Source organism: Bufo gargarizans, chromosome 6, assembly GCF_014858855.1.
Source record: "Bufo gargarizans isolate SCDJY-AF-19 chromosome 6, ASM1485885v1, whole genome shotgun sequence".
Lineage (NCBI taxonomy): Eukaryota > Metazoa > Chordata > Amphibia > Anura > Bufonidae > Bufo > Bufo gargarizans.
The window spans coordinates 247,377,360-247,390,375 of record NC_058085.1 but is presented as its reverse complement, the minus strand read 5'-3'; the positions used below and the strand labels follow the sequence as shown (position 1 = coordinate 247,390,375).

The window sequence follows — 13,016 nt, the reverse complement described above, 5'->3', positions numbered from 1 at the left end:
CTACAACTCCCAGCATGCCCGAACAGCCTACAGGTATCAGCCTACAGCAGGGCATTGTGGGATTTGTAGTTTTAAAACAGCTGGAGGGCCGCAGTTTGAGGATGCCTGTGCTAAACCTTCCATCATCTTCAGTCATTACATGTGGGGGATGGTCAAGGCAGCTGTCTGGCATTGAGTACAGCACAAATGACTGCATCTAGGGTGAAATCTGAATGATATATAATCCATTCTATTGGTCTGAATATTGTCATGTGATCATAGAGTGCATCAATCATGCAGATCATTCTACGTGACTAAGTGCACCGCCATCGAAGCGCTACTGGCATTCCATACCAAGACAAAGACTTCATCTGCTGTAACCTTCATGTAGTCTGATGGCTCATATTCAAAGTCGTCTTCTAGCACTGCTAATAAATGGGGTGTGCCATCATAAAACTTTTAGGGTACGGCCACAGGTATCGTAGATGCTGCGGAGTGAAAACTATACAATGTTTTTACAAACAAAGAGTGGCGTAAAATGCCGGTCTCTGTGAATGACCCCTCTGACTACATAGAAGTCTGATCGGTACAGCTCTGACCTTTGGGACCCCCACCAAAAATAGAGGTGCCCAGTGAGGGTGTCTGGCTATTTCAATATCTCCCATTCATTTTAATAACCGTTTACGTACCCTTACACACATGAATTTGGCACTGTATTTTTTGCCAATTTTTGTGGCATTCTCCTATAGAGACTTTCACATAACATCGGAGTTGGTGTTTTTACTGCAGAAAACACCACTAAATGTACAGACGTGCAAAACGACGCCACCAAAAGATACTACTACTATTACATTGATGGGGCAGACTAAGATGGCTACATGTAAATGGGTGCTAATAGTCACAGGAACGGTCATGTGGTGGGGTTGGAGCTGAACCATAAAACTTTTGTCTTGTCTTTCCCATGGAGTACGTGGTGTGAAACCGTCTGCCTTGAGATGACCTTTGTCCACAGTAAGAATTACAGGGTCCCCCCTCCCTCTGTAGCCTGGCTGGCAGTGAATGGCTCCCTGTGAAGGAGTGTGCAAGCGAAGAGCCTATAGGAGAGCAGAGCCCATAGGCACAACCCACAGTCCCATAGGTGTCACTGCATATAAACTGTGTGATGTGGCTGTGCCTGTCCCACCTCTCTCCACAGCCTGCCTGCCACCCACCACACCAGTAAGTGCAGTGTGTAGGGATTCCTATACTATATGACGTGTAATAATAGTGAATGATTATATCCTAGGCATTCCATATCAGCTGTGCCGTTAACATATAGGAGTAATACTCTGCAGCTTGTTATCTGTAATAGTTGGGGGGGTGAGTCATGCTCTGCAGACTGAGTTTTTGCAATGTGTTAGTGCTTGGTGCAATTCTCTGCAGGAATCACAATGTATGTTTATTTTGGGGGAGGGGGATCCTGGTAGACATGTCGCCTGCATCCTGCTGTGCAGCTGGATCCTGCCCTGTGTGTTTTCCAATGTGCCTGCCTCTGCATGCAGACGCTGCGTTACTGCAACTGGATCGCATGTACGGGCGGCAGCGGACAGAGCATGCACTTAGTTACCGTATATTGTCAGCGCCTGTCCTGGCGGAGCTTACAAAAACATACTACTATATCTACAATTAAAGGGGTATCGCTAGGATGTGCCAGCACTGCATGATTAGAGGCAGTACAAACAGTGAGACCCTGCGCTGGGCTGAAGCTCCTTCATTCTGAGGATTGGTGGTCCAATAGTTGGGAGACCATTGATCAGAAAGAGATGGCATAGCCTAATAATAGGCCATATGTTCTAATGGTGGGCAAACCACTTTAAGAGTATGACCACACAGACTTTAAGCACAATTTTACAGAGCGGCAAAGTGGATGAGATTAAAACAAGTCCAATCCATCCGTTGGCTGCGGATTTCCACTGCAGATCCTTTGCAATACATATGATAAACTCTGCGGCGGAAATTCTGTCCCGTGTGGCCGTTCCCCATAAAGGTTTTCAAGGACTGACAAAAAGAAAAATGACTACTTCTTTTCCAAAAACAGCACCACTCTTGTTCGTGGGGTGTGTCTGGTACTGCAGCTCAAACCAATTTATTGGAACAGGATTGAGCTACAATACACAGCCAGCCCATGAACAGGAGTGGCACCACAAAAATAATGGTGGATACAAGTTAAGTGGACGCTCCACCTAAAGGCTATCTTATCTGTAATCTATATTAGTTGTGCAATTGAAAGCTGGTTGTTGTGCCCTGTTAACAGCCTTTTAAACCCGGGGAGGGGCTGCCTCTTGTGTAATCATCTGCCCCTATAAGCACTGCTGTATCCAACCTATCTCCAACTTGTCACCAGCTCTTCTTATAAGCTGTATCTAGAAATATAAATCCTTTCCAGATGTCTCCTAATTAAGGTAGTCATACACGTTAGATGGAAATTGGTTGATGGCTAAAAGTCAAACAATCATCTGGTGAGCAACCTTTTCGCAGAAACGGCTACACACATTTTAAAATGTTCTAAGTAGCCAAACATGTTTGTAATCTGGACGGAAGATCTTACTAGGAACGTTCTTCCCAAAAATTATCTTTCGTCCATGAATGATTGTTCCTGAAACGAAAGATCTTTTCTCTGAAAATTTCAAACACTGCCAACTTCTTTTCAGACAAGAATGGTCATCTGCTGACTGAAATGATTGTTCGTTGTTAAATTTCCCCCAAAGAACGATAATTTTGGTTGAAATAGTCAATTTTGATCAACTTTAGACTAATATGCATGGTCACCTTTAGTGATATCTGTTCTAGGAAAGCTAAATGACTCCCAGACTTCAAAACAACAAATAGGTGAATTTATGCCACAGGTCAGGAGCAGAGGTTGTATCAATGCACAATTGGGAAACAGGGTGACAACACCTTAGGATGCTGTAGTGGCTAATTGAGTTGCCACCCAGCTTTCCCAAACGAGTGACTCCTGGTCTGGCAAATTCTAGCCACCCTTACATTTGAATGGCCATTCATTTGAAACAGATTGTCTATGATGAAGCTACCTCCATGTGGGGGTTTGGCTTCTGGATGGTTTGCAAACCTAAGTCTGTATGATGAACAGATGATGAATACTAATCCATGATTCTGGTAGTAGATTTCATAAGGAGTTTCCCTTTAATACTTGATTCTAATTTCATTCAATTCAACAGACTGTCAAGAATGGCCCACCAGTTCCCAGCACTCACTTCTGAACAGAAGAAGGAGCTCGCAGAAATTGCTCAACGTATTGTCAAGGATGGCAGAGGGATTTTGGCAGCAGATGAGTCTGTGGGTAAGGAAAGATTATTTATCTCGTACATAGAAGAGGGGGCTTTGCCACCCAAGACAAAAGGGACATATTGTTTCCTTCCCTTGGACTCTTCAGCCAGTTCTCCACCACCTTCTTTACTAATTAATCATACATCTCTGGAATCCTTCAAACAAGGTCACCACCCAGAAGCTATGGGGATAGGTCTAACAAGGTATAGCTCCGTCTTTGCAAGGATTTTTCAACTAGTGGAATGATCAGAACTGAGCAATAATGTCTATCTTCAGTATCATGAACGCTGAAACACTTCACTTTATCTGTCCACCTACTTCTGTCTATAGTGCATTTCCGGTGGACACCATTATTCACCATGTGGAATCCTTCTTACAGAGAGCTTTGTTTCTGCTGGCTGGCCAAACACATTAGATATGTCTGCCAAACCCACTGATCATCTAAGGCTGGGTTGGGTTCACATCACATTTTTCCCATCCATTTAACGTATACAAAAATGTGTACATTAAATATATGCCTCAGAAATATGCCATACGATTGCATCCGTCACCATAGAGTTCCATTGTAAAAAATAATATATATACACGTTGAGAAAGATCCCAGAGAGAAGGATCGAAACGTTGCTGTCTGGTAAATAAAGTACTATTTTTTCATTTTACGCTTTGGAAGTGCTGCGGAATTTCTTTTTGTTACACGTTGACGTATAAATAAAAAAAAATTTTTTTTTTTTTTTACCGAACTCTGCAGAATGGAAAGGCATGGTGTGATGCTCTTTTGTATCCTTTTTCCAATGTATACCTCAAATGTATGGCAAAAACGTAATGTGAGCCCACCCAAATGTATATGGGTGCAGATGTCAGGAAAGAATGTTTGGATTCAACATGCCTTATCCTTTTGTGCTCTGGGAAATAAGACTATAGAGCGAGATGATGATTTCAGAGGGATAGCTGCACCACTAATGCTAAGGTTAAATAATATTAATGGTCTTTTCCTCTCAGGGACCATGGGCAGCCGCTTAAAGCGCATCAATGTGGAAAATACAGAAGAAAACAGACGCATATTCCGTAATCTTCTGTTCTCATCTGACGCCAATCTAAATGAGAGCATTGGTGGAGTCATTCTTTTCCATGAAACACTGTACCAAAAATCCAACAGTGGTGTTCCATTCCCCAAAGTTCTGAAGGACCTTGGCATTGTAGTAGGAATTAAGGTCTGTCGTCTCGCATTCAATTTCACTTTAAGAGTGATCAATGATGCCACCTCTCAACAATTTCTCAACTGTCCCATCTTCCACAGGTAGATAAAGGCACAGCTCCTCTTGCTGGGACTGATGGAGAGACCACCACTCAAGGTGAGTACCTAGATCTCTAAGGAATTCCTTGGAACTGGTCCTCACCAACAATCATCCCTGACTCTTCCACACCCTTGGTTTTTACAATTTCAGGACTGGATGGACTTGGAGAGAGATGTGCTCAGTATAAAAAGGATGGCGCTGACTTTGCCAAGTGGAGATGCGTGCTGAAGATCTCAGACAATGCACCTTCAAGCCTTGCCATTTACGAGAACGCCAATGTGCTGGCTCGATATGCAAGCATATGCCAACAGGTGATTATTCAATCTTGCCATTTCTTACTTTTGTTCCTCCTATCTTTTGCTTGCTCTGTAACTTGAGTTGCTGTATTTCATAAGGCACAGTTTCAAAATATCTCTCCTCTTGAACTTTGGCACGTATGAGCTGTACACAAGGGAAAGAGCTGACCAAGCCAGGTCAAGACTTCCCTTACTGTATTTGTTTTAAAGGGTTTATACAGTATGAATATAACATGGCTTCCTTCTTCCGGAAAGAGCACCACCCCTGCCCATGGACTGCGTCTGCTATTGCAGCTCAGCTCTGTTGAAGTGAATGGCACTGAGCTGCATTAACACGCACAAAACAGAAAATAGTGTTGAGAGGCTCACACTATATTAAGATGGACGCACCCGTTCCGCAAAATTTTGGAACGGATGATGACCCATTCATACGGTCGTGTGAATGAGCCCTAAGGCATAACCCATGGGCAGGAACTGGAAGAAGGCAGGCATGTTTTTGTAATCCTGGACAACCCCGTTAAAACCTTTTTGGATCCTCAAGGCATGCCCCACCAGAGAGATTCCACAGAGACCTCCTCAACATGCTTCCTTTTCTTGTAAGAAACATTTTGTAGATCTTAGTGTTTGATAAAGAAGCCAATTGATGTGCCCATATCTAGCACTGGGGAAGCCATACAGCCTGGTTCTTGACTGCAAGGTACACAGTAGTATGCAACCCATACATCATGCAACCCTTTACTCCATTCGAGGGCCACATATTACATATTATATTCAATGCTTCGAAAACATGCCATCCACAAATGGTGCATCTCCAAGCTTGAGCAGCGCAGGAAGTAGCTTGTTGTGCTGCCAGCTGCCTCTATGGCCATGTTCACCTGGCAAAATAAATGTTGGGAAAATATGAAGTGTATTTGACATGGCGTCTGTGGTGCAAATCCTAGGATCCAGCAACAGATTATAGCCATTCCCTTCTTGACATGGATTTCAAATCCACATTAAAAAAAATCTGCAGCCTTATAGGATGCAGATTTGCAATGATTTTATCAGTATATGCTCCAGAATCCATGTGAAATTTAAAGGGGTTGTCTTCTGACAAACCCCACTCACCTTTTTGTGGTCCTGCCACTGCTTCATCCCTGGCCACTTCTGTTCTCCAAAGAGCCAGGAAGTGGCTTGGTCGCATGAGCCCTGTGGCCGGTCACAGCAGCTTGAACAGTACATCACTACTATGCCGTAGTGTTTAAGCCACTGTTACTGCTGAGACCTGTGATTTGCTCCAGTTGTCACTGGACCGGATGACAGAAAGGGCCAGGAATGGAGCAACGGTAGAACCAAGGGCAGGTGAGTGTTTTATGTGTAGGGGGACAGGGGGGCTTCAAGGCTGGTCAATCCCCTTGTACTATGAAGATATTTAAGTTGTGTGAAGAGTAAGAAGAGGGCCTGAAGGCTGGGGGCTGCAGATAAGACACCAGTCTGTTTCTTCTGCAACAAATCAGTTCAGTAATCTAGAAAAATCTTTAATCTGACCTTTAAAATGGATGTAAGATAAGTGACTACCAGACCAGGCTGCTCAAATTTGGAACTTGAAAGGTCTGGTTTGGTTCTGATCTAATTAGTAAGGTAGTCCTGTGCATTGATTAACATATTGAAATCCTAATCCGCCATCACTCCAGGTCCAGGTCTTTCAGAGTAAATGAGCTTTACTAGATTTCTGGCATTCCAAGCTTCGGAGAACATAATGTGACTGGTTACTTATATTATGAAAACCTGTCTTTCAGAATGGGCTGGTACCAATTGTTGAACCTGAAATTTTGTCTGATGGGTCACATGATCTCCAGAGGTGCCAATATGAGACAGAGAAGGTAAGTCTAACCATATTCTAAATGCTTTCTTTCAGACATGTTGGGTGTTGTAGTTCATGATTAGCCTACTTTCTTGTTAAATATTAACATTTCTTTTTTTTTTCACATGTCCAAGCATATGATTATTGGATGTCTGGGAATGATGCCAAGTGGAACTTGGACCTAATGATCAAGAGTAGAGTTAGCAGATAGTACAGTTCAGTTCTAGCGTGTGCTGGCAGCAGTATGGTCAGCACATGTGTGGTGAAAATCAGAACGAGGATGACAAGTCTGAGACCTTCACTGCGCTGGTACATGCATGAGATTTCAGAGCAGTGAGGATGCCTGGTACTGTCAGTCTTACTGGGAGGTCTGGCAACAGAGAGAGACTGAGGTGAAGCGGTGCTCCGAGGGGCTAGGCCAGTCCCTCAGTGCTTCAAGCACCTCAACTGCACATAACTAAAGACAAATTGCAGAGAAATTTTTATATTACCAAGGGGCTTATTTTAGTTACCACGATCAACCCTACCAGGCAGTATGCATGGTTTAATACGGTTGAAGGCTTATATAAAAGCCTACCCATGGACTGCTTCTGAGGGGGTTTTCCAGCATTTTGCAATGATACCCTATTGATGTATGATACCTGTACCCCCATTTATCAGTCAAATGTAGGGTCTATGGAGGCACTGCAGACCCATCACTGCAGTACCTCATACACTGACATACAAGTGTGGCTTCACCTGGTACTGCAGCTCAGTCCCAGTTACTTGAATGGCATGAGCTGCAGTAATTGGTACAGCCACATGTAGAGTATATTGACTTAGCTGCACCGGGTTCTGCAGTGAAGGAACAATGCGAGTCCTAGGGATGGAGCACCATCAAACACACATTTAACAATGTGCTGTAAAATCCTGGAACCCCCTTTAGTGTGTGTATATGTATGTGTGTATATGTATGTGTGTGTGTGTGTGTGTGTGTAAAAAAAAAAAAATATATATATATTTTTTTTTTTTTTATGTAAAGCAAAGATTAGAAAAACCAGAAACAGCACCACAATAGTCCATAGGTTGTGTCTGGTATTGCACATAAGTCTTATTAAAAGGGTTGTTCACCCCTGGGAGCCATTTGAGCAGATACCCCAGCGTGGTCTGTAGAGGAGACCACACATCAGATCCATGGCGCTGTACCAGCTGCTTTCTTCCCTGCTGCAGCTCCAGATCACTGGTCTCCCTGTGTTAACATCCTTTATGATGTGGTGGTGACGTGCCCCCATGCATCATGTCACTGGGTCATGTGATGCATGTAGCAAGTCATGTGGCCACATAACTGATGTCATGTGGATGTTAAGGTGAGGTCCCCGGAGATCTGCATACGCAGCGAGTGAGCAAAGGAGCCGGAACTGAGCAGCGGGGATCAGGTAGGTAGGATTCTCCCTGTACGTCCAGCCACACTAGGGTGGGGTCTGCACGAAAGGCCCCTAGGGGTGAACAACCCCTTTAATGGAGCCGAGTTGTCATACTACACACAACCCACAAACATGTTTGGCGCAGTTTTATAGCATGTATTCTAGTCGTGTACAAAATCTTGAAAAACTTGTCATCATACAGTGATTTAAGGTCTCTTTATGCTGTCAGTGACTGGAAACATTTGTGGTTATTTCCAGACACTGGAAGCCTGCCCTGACCTAGTCCTGCTCACAAAGCTGTTCTTTGTTACATATCATCAGCGTAAGCAATTCACTTAGGCACATCACAAACGTCTTCTGTCCTGGACTCCAGGCTAAGGCCTCTTGTACACGACCGTATGTGTTTTGCGGTCCGCAAAAAACGGATCCGCAAAAAATACGGATGACATCCATGTGCATTCCGTATTTTGTGGAACGGAACAGCTAGCCGCTAATAGAACAGTACTATCCTTGTCCATGATGCAGACAATAATAGGACATGTTCTATTTTTTTGCAGAACAGAAATGCGGAAAAGGAATGCACACGGAGTACCTTCCGTTTTTTGGTTTTTTTGGGTGGACCCATTGAAATTAATGGTTCCGTATACGATCCGCAAAAAAAATGGAACGGACACGGAATGAAAATATGTTCGTGTGCATGAAGCCTAACTTCTTGCCTACACAGACTCATTGGGGGTCATTTTATTAAGACAGTAATTTTTTTTTGTGTTCTTTTTCATGTCTTTTACGCCGGTGTTGCTGCTGGAAGATGCGTCTAATTTATGATGGGGCCTGCACCTCGTCATTAATTAGGCACTAGTTTTGTAGTCCTTGTACTGGCTGGAAAATCAACTCCAGCCCCTGCAACATTTATGCCTTTTTCCTGACTTAAAATAAGCAAATTTGCCTCAGCCTGGCCCAGACCCAGCCCCTGCCACCCCCTCAACACTCCTTTGTGTCAAATGTGGCGTAAAAACAGCCATATGACAAATATTATGGCATGTCTGTTTAAAAAGTCACAAAAAAGGGGTTGTGCAAACATTTTATGTAACAGCCCAACGTCCAGCTGAGTGAGCATGGCTACAACGTGAAGAGTTGCCATTCACCAACAGCAAGCAGAGATCTTGAAAATAATAGATTCTCATTATAGAGTGAGTGAGCTTTTATAAGACTGGATGACCCCAGTAATATTACTGCACAGCATTGGTGTATAGTCTCTGGGAATCGTGTAAATGTATGCATGCCCATCTTTCAACACAGGTCCTGTCTGCAGTGTACGCTGCTCTCATCCAGCATCACGTATATCTTGAGGGAACGCTCCTAAAACCAAATATGGTTACCGGTGGACAGTCCGGTCCCCAAAAATTCACCCCAGAGCAGGTCGCTATGGCAACTGTTACAGCTCTGAGACGAACAGTTCCTGCTGCAGTGCCCGGTAATGAAGCCCCTATTCTCTCTTTCGCTCAGCTTTATGGACTATACTATTGGACTATTTTCCAAATTCCACCCTTTTCTCTGAGAATCTGCTCGGGTGATCTTCAATGCAAATGATTCTTAGGTGAAAGTATTGTAAGTGCAGTCATTCATTTGGTGAATTTACTATGAAAAAATAAGGAAGAAATTGCATAAATACCAATTCCCTAATATATCTATTAGGTACCTAGTTTAGGTTTTGATTTCCTTGCAAGCAAGAGTGTCAGAGTCAAGAGACCTTTTGTCTAGGTCTGTGCTATAGAAAAGGATCCTAGAGGATACAGCAAAGTCTTACAAGAGTTGGCCGCATTGAATAATCAGTGAAATACAGATTGTCCCGCTGCTGTGATCCCCACGATCAGTTGTAATCTCTGGAACCTGGCAGCAAGTGCTCTATCTCACTACAGCGCCACCACAGGAGAATCTAAACATTACACTGTTCCACTGAAATCTATGGGGGAGATTTAACATCTCACGCCGGTTTTAGGGTGTATTCACACGATAGTATATATTTTACGGTCTGCAAAACGCGGATCCACAAAAAATACGAATGACGTCCAGGTGACATACGTGATATATATATTTTTTGTGGATCCATTGTAATAATGCCTATTGTTCACAAAACGGACAAGAATAGGACATGTCTTTTTAGCGGGACTGTGGAACAGATATACAGATGCAGACAGCACAAGGTGTGCTGTCCCCATATTTTGCAGCCTAATTGAAATGAATAGGTCCGCATCCAATCCGCAAAAAACGTAGATCAGATGCGGACCAAAAATGCGGTGTTTAAGACTTTTCAAACAGTTGTGACAAAATATAGTTGCAATTGTCGTTTGTACGCTGATCTCATCACTTTCCAAATAGGGGGCATGGCAAGGGCAGTGAATGGGGCAGAGCCCGCAGTTTCCAAGCATTTATCTTCTTTTAGACATAAATGAAGACTGGAATTTGTCAGCTGCGAGCTGCCCTAGATTTCTGTATGTTTTATCGAGAATTTGACGATTTGAGAATGAATAAGTATGCTTTCTAACTATCATTAGACAGAGTAAAATTTAATAAAAAGGGGACAGAATTGATCAGTTCTTAAAAATACTCTTACATCAAACCATATAAGTGCGTGGACAGCTGGAGGCGTGCGCCTCGCCGTAAACTAAGCGAATCCACTGGCACTGCAGTGGATATAAAGACTGGCAAGAGATGCTCTTTGTAGCCGCCCTAAGGGTGGAGAGCAGCATACTTAAATAAGGGATTCTCTGAATGATATAGCACTAGAAATCTACCTATAAAGGACTCAATCCTTTCCTACCCTTTTCCTTTCATATATTTCTTTCCTTTAGCCTAAAATCCCATCAATTCTGTTTCTCTAATTGGTAACTTTTTTGCAATGGATTTTTCCAGGTATCTGCTTCTTGTCTGGAGGTCAGAGTGAAGAAGAGGCATCTCTCAACCTGAATGCCATGAACCGCTGTAATCTTCTACGCCCCTGGCGTGTATCATTCTCATACGGCCGTGCTTTGCAAGCTTCAGCACTCTCCGCCTGGCTCGGGAAGTCAGAAAATGAGAAGGCTTCCCAAGAGGCTTTCCTCAAGAGGGCTAAGGTTAGTACCAGTCCCTGACCTATCGATGTGAGGACTGTAAGTGGTCTCATTCTATTACACAGCAGATATTGTTCTTCATATTAGTTCCTAACTTCATAATTTTGAAGCGTCAATTAATTGCCCATACATAACTCCATAATCCTGCCTCTGTTAGGGCAAATTGTCGTGTCCTGCAGGTCCTGCTTGTGGCAGGTTCTTGTCAATACCAGATTAAATTGTTAGCATTATTATGGTCAGGGGGCCACAACTGAATAACACTTGGTGCTCCTTTCAAGATGGGTCTAAAAAAAACTCATAACTTGGCTGGGCTGTATGATACAGCCCATAACATTATCTTCACACATCTAGATTTACCAGTAGATGATTATTTCTTATGTGTATTGCAGATTAATGGCCTGGCATCTCTTGGAAAGTATGTGCCATCTGGATCTTCTGACGCCGCTTCTGCTGAGTCTCTCTTCCAACCAAGCTACACCTATTGAACTTCTCTCCCGTTCTTCACTACCAAGCTTTATTATCTATGGGGCTTTCTTCAAGTCCATACACTGAGCCATTTATGTAGGTTGTCCAAAGCTAAATCACATCCTTTCTTTCAGGTGGTATGTCTAAAACTTTAAAAGTCCATGTAGTAGTGATATTTGGTACTACATGGTAATGATTCCATGCTGGGAGAAATGATCACGCCAAGTGAGAGGGGTGTATAAGAGGCATTGTGTCTGCATAAGATCTGAATATACTGTATATTAAACCATCACACACTGTTGCCTTGCTGCTGTTTACAGAATTACCAAAATGAACTGGGAACATGTCATTAAATACTTTCTGTAAAAAAACAAAACGCTTGTGTTTCTCATTACTCTAATACAGGTCTTGAATTTGTTTATATTATATAATGTGTAAGATTTCGTGTGCAAAACTGTATTTTTCATCCAAGTGCTATCTGCAATTTTTGCTATGGTTTACAGACACCACATCGCATTTGAAGAGACCCTACAGTGAAGGTAACCCTGTAGGGGAATTTCCAAAAAGTGACCCAATTTTGTAAGCTACACTCCTTGAGGAATTTGAGGGATGTAATGAGTGCTTTTATTTTTTTTGTTAATTATTTATTTAATTTTTCAATAAAACATTATAGAAGGCAATGACATTTTGAGTCACAGCCCTTTTGAAAAAGGTCAACATGTTAGACAACTAAAGTATCTAAACCCTATGAAGGGTGCAATCTTAATTATATTCTGAGGTAGGCAGCAGTAATATCCACTGTTGAAGTTACAAAGACTAGCCCTACTGCAAGTGTATGATGAAAAGGAAGGGCATAGATAAGGGAGGAGGATGAAGAGGAAAAAAAAACAACCTATGCGGACAATAATAGTCTATATTCCTGGGAGTTTTGAAACTCAATCCAATGTGGCCTCAATCCTCATAGATGCTGTCAGGTCCTCCACTCATGACATCCTGATGTCACGGCTTTTGTGTGCACTGTGACAGGCCACGCTTGCTGTTGCCCGTGGCAACGTGTTGCTGGTTCAGCATGCGGGGGCAGTGTCACGGCCTTTGTGGTGTGTGCTGAGACATGGTTGCCTTGCATGTTGTTGCCTGCAGCAACGTGTAGCAATGTTATCCCGGTGTTTCCTTCCCTTCCTGTCCTTATTTGTACGGAGTGGGTTATGTTAAGGGTGTTTGTATGTCTAGTTTGGTGTTGGCAGCACTAGTGCACGGGTTCCAGTCAGTGTGTCTGTGGCAAGTAAGTGTGTTATTGG

At 43.0% G+C, this 13,016-nt stretch overlaps 1 protein-coding gene across 1 annotated transcript; it reads left to right on the top strand.

Annotated features, from left to right (window-relative positions):
* Nucleotides 1-1,062: 1,062 nt before the first annotated feature.
* On the top strand, nt 1,063-12,094 carry LOC122940598 (fructose-bisphosphate aldolase B-like). The gene is made up of 9 exons (XM_044297241.1): nt 1,063-1,197; nt 3,198-3,319; nt 4,306-4,517; nt 4,604-4,658; nt 4,752-4,912; nt 6,676-6,759; nt 9,443-9,617; nt 11,057-11,256; nt 11,643-12,094. Exons 1-9 carry the CDS (start codon nt 1,142-1,144, stop codon nt 11,736-11,738), a joined length of 1,161 nt encoding a protein of 386 aa, XP_044153176.1. The 5' UTR covers nt 1,063-1,141; the 3' UTR covers nt 11,739-12,094.
* The last annotated feature ends 922 nt before the right edge of the window (nt 12,095-13,016 follow it).

Bases quoted from the DNA above. Each gene is read 5' to 3' on its own strand.
- LOC122940598 (XM_044297241.1), top strand. From the start codon at position 1,142: ATGTGGCTGTGCCTGTCCCACCTCTCTCCACAGCCTGCCTGCCACCCA. The intron at 4,913-6,675 runs GTGATTATTCAA...CCTGTCTTTCAG, and splicing joins ATGCAAGCATATGCCAACAG to AATGGGCTGGTACCAATTGT. The intron at 9,618-11,056 runs GTAATGAAGCCC...GGATTTTTCCAG, and splicing joins AGTTCCTGCTGCAGTGCCCG to GTATCTGCTTCTTGTCTGGA.